This window comes from Cyprinodon tularosa, unplaced genomic scaffold, assembly GCF_016077235.1.
Source record: "Cyprinodon tularosa strain WSP-4 unplaced genomic scaffold, ASM1607723v1 ctg94, whole genome shotgun sequence".
Classification (NCBI taxonomy): Eukaryota; Metazoa; Chordata; class Actinopteri; order Cyprinodontiformes; family Cyprinodontidae; genus Cyprinodon; species Cyprinodon tularosa.
Window position 1 is genome coordinate 527044 of NW_024039718.1, and position 18479 is coordinate 545522.

The 18479-nt window shown below is 37.8% G+C and overlaps 1 protein-coding gene across 1 annotated transcript in view; it reads right to left on the reverse strand.

The window, feature by feature from the left end:
• Positions 1-18479, reverse strand: part of col27a1a (collagen, type XXVII, alpha 1a) — an 80399-nt gene that overhangs the window by 4764 nt on the left and 57156 nt on the right. Inside the window, exons 23-49 of the mRNA XM_038275007.1 lie at positions 17034-17087; positions 16888-16932; positions 16719-16772; positions 16579-16632; positions 15533-15586; positions 14899-14952; positions 11781-11834; positions 11545-11589; positions 8948-8992; positions 8451-8504; positions 7663-7716; positions 6259-6312; positions 6110-6163; positions 5977-6030; positions 5758-5865; positions 5576-5629; positions 5347-5454; positions 5177-5230; positions 3732-3785; positions 3521-3577; positions 3372-3425; positions 3239-3292; positions 3063-3116; positions 2362-2415; positions 727-834; positions 257-364; positions 54-161 (exon numbers count right to left, since the gene is read on the reverse strand). Of these exons, the coding sequence (XP_038130935.1) occupies positions 54-161; positions 257-364; positions 727-834; positions 2362-2415; positions 3063-3116; positions 3239-3292; positions 3372-3425; positions 3521-3577; positions 3732-3785; positions 5177-5230; positions 5347-5454; positions 5576-5629; positions 5758-5865; positions 5977-6030; positions 6110-6163; positions 6259-6312; positions 7663-7716; positions 8451-8504; positions 8948-8992; positions 11545-11589; positions 11781-11834; positions 14899-14952; positions 15533-15586; positions 16579-16632; positions 16719-16772; positions 16888-16932; positions 17034-17087 (1704 nt within the window). The remainder of the gene's footprint in view (positions 1-53; positions 162-256; positions 365-726; positions 835-2361; positions 2416-3062; positions 3117-3238; positions 3293-3371; positions 3426-3520; positions 3578-3731; positions 3786-5176; positions 5231-5346; positions 5455-5575; positions 5630-5757; positions 5866-5976; positions 6031-6109; positions 6164-6258; positions 6313-7662; positions 7717-8450; positions 8505-8947; positions 8993-11544; positions 11590-11780; positions 11835-14898; positions 14953-15532; positions 15587-16578; positions 16633-16718; positions 16773-16887; positions 16933-17033; positions 17088-18479) is intronic.

Below are 18479 nucleotides of genomic sequence, written 5' to 3' on the forward strand. Positions count from 1 at the left end.
AACCCAAGCCTTTAGTGTTTATACAATAATGGCTATGTCTGATTAACACGTACAGGTTGGCCTTTAGGTCCTCTGTCTCCCTGTGCCCCCGGTAGTCCCATTCCACCTTTAAAACCTCTTTTTCCTGATGGTCCACTTTGACCTCGAAGACCTTGCTCACCCTAAGTAGACAAGCCAATGGTTAGATTATCATTGAAGAAATATGCCAATATGAAGATAACCAGACTTTCCATTTATTTTTTCATTTTCCTCTTACCTTGGGTCCTATGCCTCCCTGATCTCCAGGTAGTCCTGGAACGCCGGTTTTACCACGTCCTCCAGGCTTACCAGGAAGTCCTTCTGCTCCATCATCACCTTGGTCTCCCTATTCATATTAAAGAGAGGTAATGAGGGTTTAAAGTGACTGCATCTAAATATCCAACAGGGTGTTAATCCCAATGAACCCCTGCAGAAATATGGATATTATGTTTAAGAATTCCCAGCTGTATATTATAGAATGAGAATGTGACAGGAAGAAAGAAACAAAACTTCAATTCATTCAAAAGTCCCTGCCTTAAGGTAAATCAAAAAAAGTCATTGTTTTGAGGACTATTGTTGCTAGAAAAACAGTCTGCAAAATATTCAAATGATTAAAGTTCATGAAAAATATTGAAATACTTTTGTCTGCTAAATACTCCAGAGTGTAAACAGGTAAAACATATGAATAGGCTTAAAAGGAAGTCTCACCTGAATGCCTTTACTTCCATCTTTTCCTGGGACTCCATCCTGTCCAGGAACTCCCTCACGCCCTTCTGGACCCACTACCCCTCTGGGACCGAGAGGACCACCCCCACCCTGAGGAGAAAGAAGATGGTGAAATTAAATGCTTCACACAGAAACAGTGCCTGACAAATTCATTTGAATACTATATATATATATATATATATATATATATATATATATATATATATATATATATATATATATATATATATATATATATACATGTCATGATCTTGGCGCTGATGGTTCGGTTTTATCCTTTGCTCCTTGCTCCCCTGTCTAATTGGTTCGGCGGCTGATTAAAGCCCATAATTTCCACCTGGTTTATGTTGTGTGCTTGCCTTCCATCAGCGCCAGGTTATTCGAGCAGTTTGGTGAGATTAACTCTAGCTTTCTGAAGTCTGTTCTATTTTCCTGACCTGTTTCTGATCCTGAGTTTTGCCTTGCCCCTGTCTGCACCGTTTGTCTGATCTTTTCTGGACTGATTCCTGGATTCTACTGGCTTCGGAACCTGGATCTGTCTTCTGACTCCCGCTTTCAATATCCCCCTCAAGGACACTGTTGCTGCCCGGCGTCGGCTGGCGCCTGCTCCGCTCTTTCTAGGAACTCTGGGGGCGGCACCCGCCGCAACCTGGGGATTAACCTCCTTTTTGGATTCAACTCTTTCCTCCTAGAACGGACTGAACTTTGAATCAGGTCAGTGACTTTGCTCCTAGTAGTGATCAGCCCGACTATCCAGTCACCGAACTGTATCTCCTATCTCTGCAGAGACACGCCCCGCAGCTGACGAGCAGCCCCGCACTCCTGTTTGTTTTAAATAAACGTTTTGAACTTTCCCACTGCCTGTCTCGCCTCGAATTCTGGGTCCAACATTTAGAGATCATTACATACATATACATATATATACAGTATATAGTATATATTCTTCTGGGTGAAGAATAATATATATTTTTTCACATATTTTTTAACATTGCTTGCACAATTACACACAACTTAATGTTTGAATGTCATATAAAATCTAATTTCACTCAAGGTGTAACACCATGAAAAGTTAAGGAGATGGCAATATTTCTTTCACTTTATATATTTCTTGTATGGAGATAAAAAAAGAGATATCATATGTCTACATTACCCATCTGGTAAATGTTTTAAATAAGAATGATTTTCTTTAAATAAATAAAAAAATGTTTAATAGGATCTTACACATCAAAACATTTAGGGATTTTCTTTTTTCTCTTTTTAGAATTAAGTCTAATCTCAGCAACAAGAATGAGTCGCCTTCTCTTGCAGTATTTAACAAAGTCAAAATGACAGCTCCACCATACAGTAGCATACTTTGGAGTAACAGTCAGTTGGTCCTTTTAACAACAAAATCAAAATGAAAGGAAATAATGTCCTGAATAAAGATGGAGTTTTACTTGTTGTACATACATTTTTTTCATAATTTATTTGTTTTGTTTGAAAAACTTCACATTAGTGAAAATCCCAACCCTGACAAAAGAAAAAGTGCATAAAGCACGTGTGCTGCCAGGCCAGATTTGTATCACCATTAAAGCAAAGTAGAATATTAGGAAATATCTCATTATATTGATAACATACCTCAGCTCCTCTGGCTCCTTTTTGTCCAGGCTGTCCTTTTTTGCCTTTTTGACCCTGAATGAAAAAAATAAATTAAAAAGTAATATGAAATAGGTAAATACATTTAATTATAAATCGTGTTCTAATAACACTAATTTTCTGTGGATCTAGGAATGATTATCGTTTTTGTTATTTCTATTTTTCTAAATTCCATCATCTCATCATTTTAATAAACCTGTTAAATTTTGTTGTGATGCTAGTGCATGAAGAATGTTTTAAATGGTGCTATTATTTGGTATCTGAGAGTGTAGAACTTAACAAGTTCATTACATATACCTGATAAATCTCTAGCAGTGAAAAAAGTTCTCTGGTCTGTCACTTTAAAAAAAAAAACTACTGTAACAGCAAATGCAAAAAAAGTCCTGCTTTACAAAAGCATGAAAAAATATGTACATCAGTAAACATAATTGAATCAGACTTTAAAGCAATAACCTGATTAGTGTGCATCATCTTTTGACACTAAACTACAATACTGATGTTTCAAAGTTCAAGTTGTTTTTGCTATATTTTTTTAACCTTGACTATGGGGCACTGAAATCAAAAGACTCAGATACAGAAAGTAGAAATTTTACCCCGAAAATAAACATCTCTAATCCCTAATTTTAAATGCTTAACTCTGCAAATATGCTTACAGATATTTAATATTTTTACTACATCCTTACTTGATCTCCTTTGGAACCTTTAGGTCCTTTTTGTCCACGCGATCCAGCATGGCCCTAAAATTGACATTTTTGTTTTTCGTAAATTAAAGCATACCATAAAAACCTGCATCAACGGCTGTGGTGTTTTCTTTGTTTATATTCAGCTGTGCATAAAAACCAAATGTTGTGTCACTCACTGGTTGTCCAGGGGCTCCAGGTCTACCTCTTTCTCCATCCAAACCTATTTGACCCTAGATGCATTGAACAAAAGTTAAAACCCTTCATCAACACATATAAGAAAGTGTTTTCAAAATAATCTATTGTACCTACTTGGTAACCTGGGTCTCCTGATTCACCCCTCTCTCCTCTGTCACCTGGGGGCCCCTGAAAAAAGGAAATACATAAATGAAATGCAGGATTTATGATTTGCTTTAGTTTTGAATTGAAATAAACAGACGCATGAGTTAAATGGGACTTACTATGAGACCAGGAGGACCAGGAGGACCTTCTTGCTTCCCATCATCCCCCTGCTCACCCTGAACAAAGACAAATTCAATGTTGTAAATTTACACAAACTGTAATGCCTTGGAGGCCATTCCATTTATAGTGGGACATATGCAGCTAATGCTGAGATCAGACTGAGAAACAGAAAAAGAGATTTACTTTGCAAATAAATTGAATGAGGTGTACCTTTTCACCTTTTGGTCCTGGACGGCCCATGGGTCCCTGTGGTCCACGATGGCCCTGTGAGAAAGGGACAACAAAAGCAGTGACATAGTTCAGTTCCTTACAAAATGTGCCATAATCTCCATCCAAACCATCAATGTATATTTGCTTTCAGTCTCATTGAATTAATTCTTTGTAGAACCACATTTTACTGAAACTGGATCAACAAAACAGACACTAGCTCTATAGCTTAGGATCATTATACTGCTGGATGATAAACCTCCATCCAAGGATTTTGCAGTCTGTGACACATTTTCCCCCTGTATTTAGTGAAAGTCATCCATTTATCGTTTCTATAATTTCTTCCCTCCTAAATGCTGACACTATTTCATTTAACCCATTGGAATTCTATTTTGGAATTTTAATTTTGATTGATTGATTGACTTTATTGATCTCACCGTTGAGGTGTATGGGATATACACAGTGCAACAGCTTTTTTTTTTTTTTTTTAAATAGGATCATTATACAGGGGTTATTGCACAGGGTGTTTACATGGGTATCTATATAGATGGATATTCATAGTGACATATATATAGTTATTACACTGGGACTCAGATATAGAGAAACAGGTTACTGCACAGGGTACCAAACAGTAATTGCACATTATATATTGCACAAGGTATTGCCATTTCTAAAGGTTCCATTTTGGTTTCAAGGAAACAGGAACATTTTACATGTCTTGTTTGCTTGTCTTTAACAGGACTTATGATGGTCTTTTGTTAGGTTTTTATGGCACTAGTGGCTTTTTTTAATACAGTGGGATTACAGGAAACGGGGGATGAGAGAGGGTTGGAGACATACAGCAATGTCGCCCACGTAGATGACTCAGTTCATGGATCTTGCGCTAACTACTGTGCCACTGATAGTCTTAGTCTTTTTTTGACTTTCTTCTTGCAACGTTTTTTTTTATTTTATTCTAATATATTCTTCACTAGCAAATGTTTAACAACTTTCAAAACAGCCTGAGCTCAGAGTTATCTAAACATTTTATTTTTGACAAGTTGTAAAAATCATAAATTATTTTCCCTCTACGTCACAACACCTTTCTACTTTTTGTTTGTTGATCACATACAATGCCATTATAATAATAATAATAATAATAAATCCAATTTTGTACCGCACTTTTCATTAAGAAAAATCTCAAAGTGCTACACAGTGCAAATAAAATCAAAGATAAAAATCAACCATAAAAATCATGTGGTCAATAAAATCAAAGATAAAAATAAACAACATAAAAATCATGTGGTCAATAAAATCAAAGATAAAAATAAACAACATAAAAATCATGTGGAGGCAGAATAGGCTTGCTTAAATAAAAAAGTCTTCAAGCCTCTTTAATGCATTAAATTGCATTGAGGTTTAAGGTTGCCTTGTGACAAAATTTTAAAAACTTGAATAGTTTACCTTACCTCATAACCTGGAAGACCGGTTTCCCCTTGTTGACCCATCCGACCAGGAGCTCCCTGAAGGTAACCAATGTACAGTCAAGCCCACCATCCACTGAATGGTATCATCTTGTTTGTTCAGTTCACATAATGGCTGCTTTAAAAGTGTCTTCATCATTACTGTTCTACTTTACCGTATGTCCCATAGTTCCCCTGGAACCCTTTGGCCCAACAAATCCTGGCGGTCCAGTCTCTCCTACTGTTCCCGTTTCTCCAAGGTGACCCAGCTGACCCTTAGCACCCTACATATCCAAAGCATGAAAATTAACATAAAGCTTATGAAGCGGATAATTTGTCTTTCTCTTTGTGTAAGGTTTTAGGGTTCTAATTAGTATTTTGCTAGAGATGAGTTCATGTTGTTACCTTTGGGCCTGGTTTGCCTCGTTCACCAATTTTACCAGGCTTCCCTTCTGCACCCTTAAACAAAATTAGGATAACAAAATGTATGTATAAAAATCTAATTAATGTATATAAACCTAATCTGTAGTAAGTTTATGAAAAATATTGTTATGCCTGGACGTAAAGCAGAAAGACCTGTCACTTACCCTGACGCCAGTGAGTCCAGGCATACCAGATGGACCTTCTTTTCCCTTTAATCCAGTTTCACCCTTTTCGCCTTTGTCACCCTCCTGACCCATGTCCCCCTTTTCACCCTGTATGAACACGAAAACCTCTTAGGATTCTGTGTATCACAGCTGCTTTTTAACTGATTTGTTAAATGAGTCAATTATGCAGCAATGAATGTAGAATGTAATGCTGTTCACCTTGGCTCCATCAGGACCAGCTGGACCAGCTTCACCCTCTAGTCCTGGCGTTCCCTACACATATACAAAGCTACAGAATGAACCGATTCTCCCCCTTTTTAATAATATTTAAAAATAATTCAGACAAACTCACTCTCTGTCCTATCAATCCTTGTTCTCCAATGTTTCCTGGTGGTCCAATGCCCCCCTGCATTTCCAAGACAGAGTTTTAGTTAAAAAACAAAAACAAAATAACCCTTAATGAAGCATTTACAATAAACTCCAATGGTTTTGTTTGCTCACCTTCGGCCCAGATTCACCTGGAACTCCTGGTTCACCCTCTTTGCCATCAGGACCCTTAGAGAATAAAGTGAAATAATAAATAAATATATATTTAATTTAATTTAAATGGCAGACTAGTTCCATATTATGTTAACATTATATAAATGCTAAGTCCCATTATTCACTACGATGAAGGAAGCATATCTGTAGCAGTTGATTAGTTCAGAAGGAGAAATTGTATATTATAATTATAACAGTGTTATGAAATCAAAGCACCATTGGAGGAAGCTAAGAATTATTTTCCCAACATTTTATCTGTAGCTAAATATTCACTGATAGTTTAAAAAAAGGTGCAGTTTGGAAAATAACTAAGCTTGGAACTAATAGCTCAGGAAGCTTTCATGGGGAAGTGTGTCTGTGTGTGTGTGTATCTCTGAATGCGAAGGTGTAAGAAGGAGCTGTGATTCAGAGTGTTTTCTAGCTGCGTGGGACACACTTCAGAGGTACGAGGCCTTAATATTGGTTTGTTGCATAGCATTTGCCCACTCGTACTTTTAATCAAAAACATAAAATCTAAAGGAAAAGTAGCTTGCCACAAGTATGTCTTTGAAAACAATAATGATAATCTAAGTAACAAACTGCAGTAAATCTGATTGAGTTCTTTTTCCTAAGGGAAAGGATATATCCCTGTTTTTTACATATATATTTTTATTTTACACCCACAAACATAGCATGTGAGGACCTGCAAAATGTCCTCAGTTTGCAACAACTGGTCCTCAATTTGATGGTGAAATTGGAAAAATGGACCTCACTCTCAGAAAGAGTCTTAGTTATTTTTGTATTATAATATTATGAAATAAAGAACTTCTCTTAATATATCACTATCTTATTGCCGCTGTCCACACATCGGGGGTGCTGAAACCACAAAGTCTGCAATGGTTACAACACTGGTGTCATTTCAACATCTCATCAGGGTGGGTAAGCATATACAAGAACTCTGGAACTTACACTATGAAAATAAAATAAAAAGACAACAAAAAAATTATTTCTTTAATAAAAAAAAAAAAAAATATAGAAAAAAAAATTGGGGCATTTAGAGTGCGTAGAAAGACACACTGACTGACATTCATTGGTTAGAACAGCTAAAATGATCCAGATGATTTATTTTCCAAATCTTGTCTTATTGGTATGTCCTCAAAATTATAATTTAAATAGCATAGTCTATACCAGTTTGTTTTACCAACATGCCCATTAACTGCCCATACAAACTTTTGTTTGCACAAGCCATGGGTCATCTTATTCTTATTAGGGATCTTAGCTCTTAAATTGGGTCTTATTTTCACAGTTGTGCTGGTCTTCTAAATTAAATCTCAATGAAAAATAGTTTCAAGTATTAGTTTTCCATGGTATTGCATGTTAGCTTACCTTGGGACCAATTTCTCCTAAAAGTCCCACAGTTCCAGGTGGTCCAGATGGTCCCTGCAAAGAGATTGAGGTTGCATAAAACTTACTTATTTTAAGAAAACAAATATATTTTGACATGTACAAGAAACAATAACACAACAGAGAAACAACCAGAAAATATATGGATCGAGCCTGTTAATGATCTAACCGACACAATATGCAGGTTATTTACACTTCTTGATCCTAAAAATGCAGTATCTCACCAGATAATTTAAAGCATTCCCAAAATGAAGACTGCCTAAATCTACCACTTTTGTCATTGTTTAAAGAAAGCAAAAACCAGGTATCAGCAATACCTCAGAAATGTTTAGTCTACCACTGAATTCAGTTACACAAAAAGGCTGTATCAACTCTACAAAATAAGGAAGGAAGGAAGGAAGGAAGGAAGGAAGGAAGGAAGGAAGGAAGGAAGGAAGGAAGGAAGGAAGGAAGGAAGGAAGGAAGGAAGGAAGGAAGGAAGGTTGTCTTCCTGTTTAAATTCTCACAGGAAATCTAGATTAGCTAGATAATCTTCAAATATCAGAGGAAACATGCAAAGCATTTGTCAGAAATTATAGGAATAAATTCATGAATTTAGTTAAGGTTTACAAAAAGATAGGACGACATTTAAATGAACTAGATTGTTATCACAAAGAGAGGGTGGCAACAGAGCAAGCAGAAATAAAAGAGATTAGAGTTCATTGTTTTGAATTTGGAGGTAAGCATATCAATAAAAGGGGGTAATAAAGTATTTAAAAGTCTTAGCATACTGGGTCCCCAGCTATCCCCTTGTCCCCCGGAGGTCCAGAAGGCCCTTGGATACCCTGAGAACAACATAAGACAGTGAGTTTAGGAATACATCAGTGCCTCATCTAATAATCACCTGTCCAGTAGTTAACAAAAAATATTTTTTTCTCTTTTAATAGGTATGATGATATATTATGATTCAGATTAGTAACTTTCTTCCTCTGTACTTTCAAAATAGACTATGAGAGTCAATTAGTGTTAAAAATGACATCCTTCTCAGGTACCTTTTCCTCCGTTGTCTCTCATAGTTCCCTTTTAAACATTATTTGAACAATAAATCCATAATTCCTTCACAGCAAATGTCCAACAAAGTCTTGCAGCTCTATGGTATTCCAGTTTAAATATGCATTAAGTGATTAAAGGTTTACAAAAGTTGTTTGAATTATTAATATATTGAGCATCTATTGTTCTGTCACTGATCTATATTTTTAAATTCTTTAAAGAAGCATGCCAAACTTACAGGAAAACCTTTAGGCCCAGTGTCTCCCGGCTCTCCGATCTTTCCCTGGAACAACACAATAAAAGATAGGATTAAAAAAGTCTGAAATCAAACTTGTCTGAAAAAATGATTTCTTCAATGTAACTTAAACATAGTAATAAGGAAGGAGGAAATTAAAGTGACTCATCGATCATGTTTCATATACAGTAGATATTAAGAGTGTTACTAAAGGTTACTAAAAATACAGAGCCTTGAAAAGGTTTTGATGCTGATTCAGCTTTGTCCTATATTATATTTATTACATTGCATTTATGCAAAAGCCGTAGCAAAACAGCATACCGTATTTTCACGACTATAAGGCGCACTTAAACGTCTTTTTTTTCCCTCAAAATGTGCGGTGCGCCCTATGGTGCGGTGCGCCCTATGTGTGTTGTAACTGCGACTTTTGAGACCACCTCATTGAGGAGATGATGAAAGAGTGGCTGAATGTAAGGAGACCAGGTGTTTTTTTTTTCCACCCCTCACAATCGCTGTTAATATGTAACTCCATGCGTGCCCATCTCACAGCTGATGTGAAAAACATGGGGAAACAAATTAACCCTGTGCTCGCTGTTCAACCGCTCGACATCGGTGTGAACCGGACCCAGCAAGTGCAGCAGAAGCAGCGAGTTTACATGCAAAGTCAATGGTTGACGCGCGTATAAGGCTGGGTGGCTCCGTATGGATGCGTGGCTGAGGCAGGTGTATCTGAGAAGACTAGGTGTTTTTTTCCACGCATCACCATTGCTGCGTGCCCATCTCACAGCCGATGTGAAAAAAAAGGTGAATCAAATGAACGCTGTGCTCGCCGTTATCCCGGGGGTCTGACAAAGGAGCTTCCACCGCTCGACATCGGTGTGACGCGGCCGTTCAAAGTAAGGCTGCGAGCGGCGTGGGAGCGATGGATGACAGACTGAGACCACAGTTTCAGGAAAAGTGGGAGGCAGCGCCGGGCAAGTTACGCCACCGTTTGCGGATGGATTGTAGATGCTTAGACTAACGTGTCTGCTGGCTCTGTTCTTCAAGCTTTTGCAAAAGCCGGCATTATTTCTGAGGAGCTGCGCTGCACGGAAAGTGACTGACAGCGCAGAAGGGGAAACTGGCATGTCGGATTTAGCGCAGCTGTTTAATTCAGAAACAGAGGATGAGGACTTTGAGGGGTTTGATTAATACTCTGTAATAAATACTTGAATAAAGCACAATCATACTCAGTTTTGCTCCCGCTCTATTTTCCTACCTGAAAACTTAATTCAACAGCAGCCTATGGGCCGCGGGGCATCCGGACTCACCTCCGCAGGTGTTTTTTCATCTAAATAATCTAAATCTTTTTAAGTGATAAAGCCCACCTGAAAATTTAATCATTGCAGTCAGTTCATCCAGATTATTATCCTGCCTATGTTTTAAGTTAATTTATGCGTCAATAAACGAAGAAGAAGGGGAAACTGGCATGTCGGATTTAGCGCAGCTGTTTAATTTAGAAACAGAGGATGAGGACTTTGAGGGGTTTGATTAATACTCTGTAATAAATACATTAATAAAGCACAATCATACTCAGTTTTGCTCCCGCTCTATTTTTCTACCTGAAAACTTAATTCAACAGCAGGCTCTGGGCCGCGCATCCGGACTCACCTCCGCAGGTGTTTTTTCATCTAAATAATCTAAATCTTTTTAAGTGAGAAAGTCCACCTGAAAATTTAATCATTGCAGTCAGTTCATCCAGATTATTATCCTGCCTATGTTTTAAGTTAATTTATGCCTCAATAAACTGTATCAGAGGAGTAATCACAGCCCTGTGTCATCAGCATGCCGGTTCCCAGGTTTGAATAATACTTTGTAATAAATACACCTTGCAGCTTTATTTGCTGTGATCAGTGGGAATAAAGTAGTTTTAATATGTTTTTAAGTGGGAAAATCCACCTGAGAGGACATGTACCTGTATATAAAAAACGCGCCCTATAGTCCGGTGCGCCTTATGTGTGTGTTAAATACAGAAATGGCACACATAACTGAGACTGCGCCTTTTAGTCCGGTGCGCCTTATGGTCGTGAAAATACGGTAATTCTGAAGTGAGAAGAAAAAGATTAATGGGGGTTTCTTTGTTCTTTCTTTGTTTTTTAATTATAAACAATAAAAAAAACATGGTCAATCTTAGTTTTGGCTTCGAGTCATGGAAGCTGATTTAATCACCTAATCTGGAATAAAAGAATTTATGGAAAGTAATTAGAATCAAGCATTCATGTAGGATTTGCCATTTTTTTAGGATACAAGTATCTTTGAGACACACTGTGAGCTTTTACAAATCCTCTGAATGAAAATGAAATTATATATATCTATATATACCAGTATATAGATATATATATGGTCTCTGATCACATATTTATACCTGATCATAAACTTGAATATGTTATATAATATAAAATATCACTCTTTAATTAGATGACCAATATCAAAACATGATCCTTTCTGCTTAGCTTAATATCAGAATCAGATGACTGCTGGTACAACACATGTGCTCTAAAAGAGCAAAAAACTGCATCTGATGAAGAAAAAATAAAAGGGAAAATGTTCGAAAGCTTTACCTGTGATCCTGGGAAGCCTAGTTTTCCTGGAGGCCCTATGGGACCCTTTAGTTAAAAGAAAGGTGCAGAAAATCAGAGGTAAATTGACAGTATATAAAAAAGGGAACATTTGTACAGGTTGGCTTCAGTATCTTTAGATAGTTTTTCATAATGTCTGTCATGTAGAATATGTATGAAAATATAATTTGTTATCTGGAGTTCTAGAGTGTAATTTGAGTAAATGCCACCATCCTTACCTTCTTGCCCTCTGACCCCACCTCTCCTGTTGGACCATCAGGCCCCCTCGCTCCCTGAGTAAACAAGACATGTGTCACTTCACCAATAGAGGTCACTGTAACACTACCAGACAAACAAACAAAACATGTCCTCATGTCAGAGGGACTGTGTGGGTTGCAATGCCACTTATTTGGAAAAGTATGAAAGAAAGAACAAATTTTTGTTAGGATTATTTTATTATTCATTTAATTATTGAATTTTATTTCATAAAACAGAGCTTTCAATAACATCTCCAAATTATAATCTGGGGATGTAGTCAAGGACTTTATGTATAGAGTAATGGCGCTTCTGGCAATTTCATTTCACACCTAAATAAACACAAGATCAGCACAGTATAACTGTTTAGACTACATGTGCAGAACCTTCAAACATAATTAATCTAAACTGCTTTAACTTTTTCTATCAGGAACCAATAAAAATAAATGAGAGTCAGGCAGTGTACCAATACACTCCAGCTGTTTTGCACCTGCATCCAGTAAAATCTCTAAGCTCTATTCTGGAAGATGCTACTTTACTGATTATCAAGAAATGATGACACATTAACAGTAAATATATCATACATCTACATCAGCTTAATAATGTTATTGCATGTATATATGAGTTTTTTTTGCCTGGAATTTTCTCATCAACATCACCTTGAAGAAGCCCTTTTTGTTTGACTGATTGATGACCATGCACAGTGGGAGTTTAACCCAGAGGAAATAACAATAGCTGTAGTGCTATAAGCCTATTATCCATAGAGCTGAATGGGAACTGCTCATTAACATTCCTGTCTGGGGTACCTGCTACCCGCTGCTTGAGTTTACATTGGCTGATTAGCCGATGAGTAGTGGAAATATTTCCTCCACTGCTTGGAGCCAAATAAAAAAAAAAATTGAAAGAAATAAAACAAGAGAGGCAGGCAAATGAAAACCAGCAGGATGAATGTGACAAGTTCAATCCAAACCAGCTCAGACACAACTACAAAATGCTGAGTAGTTGGGATGTGCTCTGCAGCATGGTACATATTAAACAAGGATTTGTTGGTTTGACCAATCATTAGTCCCAGGTATGTTGAGATGCAAGTATTAGATCCAGCACATTTTATGGGACATGACATTCTTCATTTACGACATCCACAAGCCTGATTTCATAGTTTGGTTAGTTTGTAAGCACTAAAATATCATACACTCCTGGAATTTTCTCCACAAAGTCATAGTTTATTTTGAACTTTACAAACACAAAGAGGCAAATAAATGGTAACTTACAGGTAAAATAAATATCATCTTTTTAGCATGACCGCTTAGGTGTGACATCCATCTATAGGTTATTGGCAATAGGCCTCTAATTGCTTTGAAATCTATACTCTTTCTATGAAGCTGAATGACATTGAGTCAGACTGGTCTGAGGATTTAGCCAAGAAGAGTTAGCCTTGACTTCCTATGAGCTTTTCTAACACATGCTGGGAGCTAAACCTTAGCCCAGCTCTTTTAGCGATTTTTCTTCTAGGATTGCTGTTTTTTTTTTCATCCGACTTCTCATATACATTAATCATATACATTAATGTCACTGTCCCATTGGGACAGTGGTGGTTTTTGTCCAGGATTGGTCTACCTCTTTCCTATCAACCAGCTTACCCTTCCCTGCCGAAGAAAACATCCACTCAGAATGATGCTGTCACCGCCATACAGATGGTTTGGACAGGAATTCAGTGCCAAGGCTATGCATTCAAGCAAAAAGCTTTCTACCTGACCTGAGTTAACTTCTTACTCACATTTGCTGGGTTATCTACACGGCATATGGCAAATTGTTAACAGGATAAATCATTTGTTTTTGTTTTTTTGTTTTCAACAGGTTGTCTTTGATTTTTTTCTATAAAGGGACGACATGTTGAGTGCATGTCTCTCAGTCATTCCCTCAGTAGATTTTCAAGCCTGAGAAGTGGATTTCTGCAGAATTTCATCAGATATTCTGGCTGCCTCTCTGATTTATATACAGTTAGGTGGATGACCATGTATTTTTGCTTTGTGTTGGAGTCACACTCTTTCAGTTTTTAACTGATAAACTAGCCGATAGTCAGATGCCCCTTTTCATTATGTTATTTGTTAAACCAGTCCTGCAATAAACACTTTAATTTTTTTGTCCCTGGTCTTGTCTTTTTTGCTCAACAAGTTTAGGATCTGAGAAGAAGCAGATGTTTACTCTAAATCCAGGTTAACACAGAAAATACATGGTGTTCATATAGAGGAATTTTAAACTGGATCCAGCCTCACAAATTCGCCTTTCGGCTTTATTTCTGCATTTGTTGCTCAGAAGGACTATTGTGTTTTAGGGTCAATTTGGGTAACCGATTAATCTTGGACAAGTCAGGCAGGGTAACCTATGGATATCCACATTGACAAAAGGGAAAGACTGAAGAGTGCGCCCAGGTCAACCACACTGAGGCCAGTCTCCCATTCTGATTAAATAAAAAGAAACTATTTTCTCCTTTATACCTGGGATCACTAAACAAAGACAAAACAAAAACCAAACCTCACCACACAGAACTAATATTCTTAAATAACAGAAGGGTAAAAGGATAACATTTAGTCTGATTTAAGCTTCTTTACCTTAAAATTAGGGAACAAACATTACTAAATTAAAGTTGTAAGTCCCTTTTTGGGGTAGGTAAGTTTGAGTTTGGGTTTAAATCCTGATGGTGTCAGGAAGGGCATTATTTGCCCTGCAAAATTACAAGCTGTAGTGTCTGACTGGCTGTCTGAATCGTATTGACTCAGGGAAGATGAATATTATATCATGCCAAAGTTTCAATTTTTTTTCTTTCTCATAAAAACATAAAAGCAGATTTCCTTTTCCAGTGAATTCACAATGCTGTGTTACTTTTTCATTTACCTCATAACTGGCAGTAAAATGCCTTCATAGCTTGGTTTTAATATGATAAAATGAGTCCTTGGCAGCTCTTCATCACTTCCCTATGTTCTTCTAGTAGCAGTCCACAGCAGTATATTGTTTCTATATACAAACATCCCAGCATTCACACACACTTGCTTTGCCAAACTGTATGAGGAAGTTTTCAAAGACAACAACCTTCTAACTTACCCGCAAGCCTTTGGGACCTCTTGTACCGGCTGGCCCACTTGCTCCAGGAGGGCCCTAATGAAGAGAGAAAAAGAGGGGGATAAATAGGGAAAGAGAGGGGGTGGGAAAAAGAAGGATGGAAAGATAAAACAAAGGTTTACACTGAAGGACCAGAGGGCCCCCTAGCCATTGACCCCAGGGAGAGAGCAGCATGACCTCAGGAACACAGTATAGGGTTTGTTGCTAGATCTGTCACTCACACCAATTAAAGAGCTTGCTCAGGAATCCCATCCTGCTGCCCCCATAGCTCCATGTTTATGTTTGTTTTGGTGGCTCAGTGGCCCCCACTTTGAACCAGTGCAGGGCCTGTTCTAAACCAAGTATGGCTATAGTAAGGACACACCAAGAGGACAAGGGGGGCCGGTAGCAGCTTGTAATTGGTATTAGGTGTTGGGTTTTTGACTGACAGGAGGATAATGCACATTCAGCAGGAGGCTGTCACAGTTCATAATCCTCAGGAAACCACTGCAGCATACTGGGAATACTAGTCCTACAGAGCAAGATTGTCTACAGTTGCTAAACTTACAGTTGTAGTAAAAAGAGCATTCATTTTAACTAAAAAAAAAATTGGGAGAAATAAGGAGTGATGACTTACTGTTCTTCCTGGTGGTCCAGCAGGTCCGGTTTCACCTGGAGTGCCTGGGTGACCCTATTGTTTTGCACAAATGACAAAAAAAAAAAAATTACACAAAAATTATTTTGAGGAGGTTTAATGGGTTATAAATAAAATAAAAATAAACTATTGGTTGAACTGCACAGAAGTTATTCTGGAGTAAATTATCTGATTTGCAATTAATTAAAGAATTGTCTTTATTAATTCAGTCCAAAACCTAGACTGAGCATAGTTTGGCAAAGGGAAGCATTCAATTTTTCCTTCTGCAGAAACATTGTCATCATTTGAAAATATGTTCAGTGCATGGTTTTAAGAAAATCAGAAAGGAGAGGGCAGAGGACAGCTAGAGGAGCTGATTTTATATAGGAAAACATATCACTTCTGGCTTATTTCCTCTCTCTTTCCTTTTTTTCAATTGGACTTGATTTGCTGGCCAGGCCGTTAGTAAAGCCTAACGGAATAATGGGGAATGTTTTGGTCAGAATCCCCAGAACATCTGAGAACAATAAAGTCCATTCAGACTGCTGGCCTTACAGCATAGTAAGCACCTCTGACGTCATGAGCCCACAGAAATAAAACATTGATGCTTACAGTAAGAGCTTTCTGTTAGCAGCTTCTCTCACTTTCAGTGATGCCTTCTTTTCCAAGAGGTCTGTTTCTGTTTTAGAACTGAGGGAGCGAGCCAACAAAGATCTTCCTTTTAAGTGAGAATGTGTATGAGTGGTAATGTCCTCAAGGGAATCGAACTGGCAGTAGGCCAACAGCACTGATGACTAAATCTTAGCTGTCCAGTAGGTGGCAGTGTAGGGAGTGAAACCAGAATCAAGAATCTGAAAGTCTGAAATTGAGGCCAAGCAGAGAAAAAGAGGCGTGTCCCCACAACACTAAAAGTGCAAAGGAGTATCATGAGACACAGTAATCATGGGTCTACAGATGAACCATCTTGCACTTGATCTAGCATGCTGAGATGTTAAGTGGCACTCATAATAACAGATATTTTTCAGTGTTTTTTTTTTTTTTTTTTTTACCGTTGATCCTTTTACTCCAGGTGGTCCAGGAAGGCCCATCTCCCCTCGATCTCCCTAAATTGTACAAAGTATAAAACTTACTTTAGGACTTATTTTGGACTGAATTGACACATGCAAGTCCTTTGTTTTCATTTTCTTACCTTCTCTCCTGCCAGCCCTGCCTCTCCCACAGGTCCGATAAAACCCACCAAGCCCTAAAAAATAGAGACTCAGCGTTGGATGGATAAATGGAAAGTGTCTAATGGATAAGTAGCTTGGGAAAAAGTACCATCATTCAACACAGGAAGAGGCAATGTCAGGGATTCTTACTCTTTCTCCCATGGGACCAACTTTTCCTGGGATACCGCCTTCTCCCTGCAGATGCAAATCCACTATTATTCATGAAGTTATCATGAAAAGTGCATCTTTCCTGTAAAAAAAGGAAAGCACTGGCAAATGAGTTAGAGTTTATTCACCTTAACTCCCTCTTGGCCAACCTTCCCAGGAAATCCTTTTCTTCCCAATCTACCCTGAAAAAAAGAAGAGCAGCGGAATAACGAACTGTGAGTAACAGGCGGTCACTGAGCACTTTTTCATATTAATAACAAACTCTCAGTGAGTCGAAGGGGTCTGTTTACAAGATGGACAGTTTAGTGGGTGGGTGAAAAATATCTCCTGTGTGCATGCCATCATCTGCCAAACAGGAAGGTATTGCTGACAGCACATTTAGACAGGCTGCCTGCCTAAGTGTTCAGTGACTATGAGCTTTTTTTTCTGAACCAGCAATAACTCCAGGTCAGAAATGTCTCAGCCAAACTCCATGAGACTGAGTGACTCAGTTTTTCCAAAGATTTAGCTCACATTGGTTGGCAGCTTTAGTAAAATTGTTAGCTTACACTTTATTTCACTCAAACAGGCAATAAATGTCAATTTAAGTTGCAATATAAAGATAAATAGTTGCTCTCCAGTACTTGTGACTTCCTGTTACTTGATTTATATTAATGTCCAAAAGTTTATGACCAAACGGATAAAAAATAATGAACAAAAGGTGCAATGCCAAAGAGTAAAACCAAGGATGGTCATATGAAAATCTGTATGCATTGTAAAAAAGAAAAGCAAGGACTGAGGATGTGTTAGAGCAGTGAGGTACAGGTTCACGTCTGGCGGCTCGCCAGAGCTCCCACGGGAGCCAAATGCTACTTCCACTCGGACTGAAGACAAGAAACAAGTCAGATTATGAGACAAGCAGGTGGGCGGAAAGTGGGCAAGTGAGGAGGGAGTTAGACTGATAGAAAGTGCAGACAAAGAAAAGAAGATTCACATGATGTATCTGGGATAACAATTAGGTCGCATAAATACTTTAAAAACATATGTAGAGAAAATATATACATTTTTTTAACTTGTTAGTAAAACGTAGGAAAGGAAAATACAGGATTAATCTGTTTCTGCAATGACCCATTTCAATATTCCAGTTTCTCTTTTATAGTAGCTATAAATCTGAGCCATTCATGAATATGGTGATGACAGCTATCACCCCCTGGCGGCCAAAGTGAAGAGCTACACATGGTTGATTTTTAATCTGAGTTGCAGCAGAATCACTAAAACAGAAATCATGTTTTTTTATTTTTATTTGATCCTGAGGGAGAATAAATATATTATATCACCTCACTGCTATCTGAGAACGTCTGAATTAGATGCTTTTACCTTAAATGTGTACCTGTATTAGTTATCATGCACTTCTAAAGGGCATTTTTACATTGGACCAAACATACATGTAGTACAAAAATTATGTGCACATTTTTTAAGCAGAAAGAAGTACAGAGGGATCTATTTTTACATTTAAAGTTCGAACATTTGTTTTAGAAGGAGCAAATACGTACATGAAAGAGTAAGAAGCAAGGCAAGGCAAGAGGAAAAAGGAC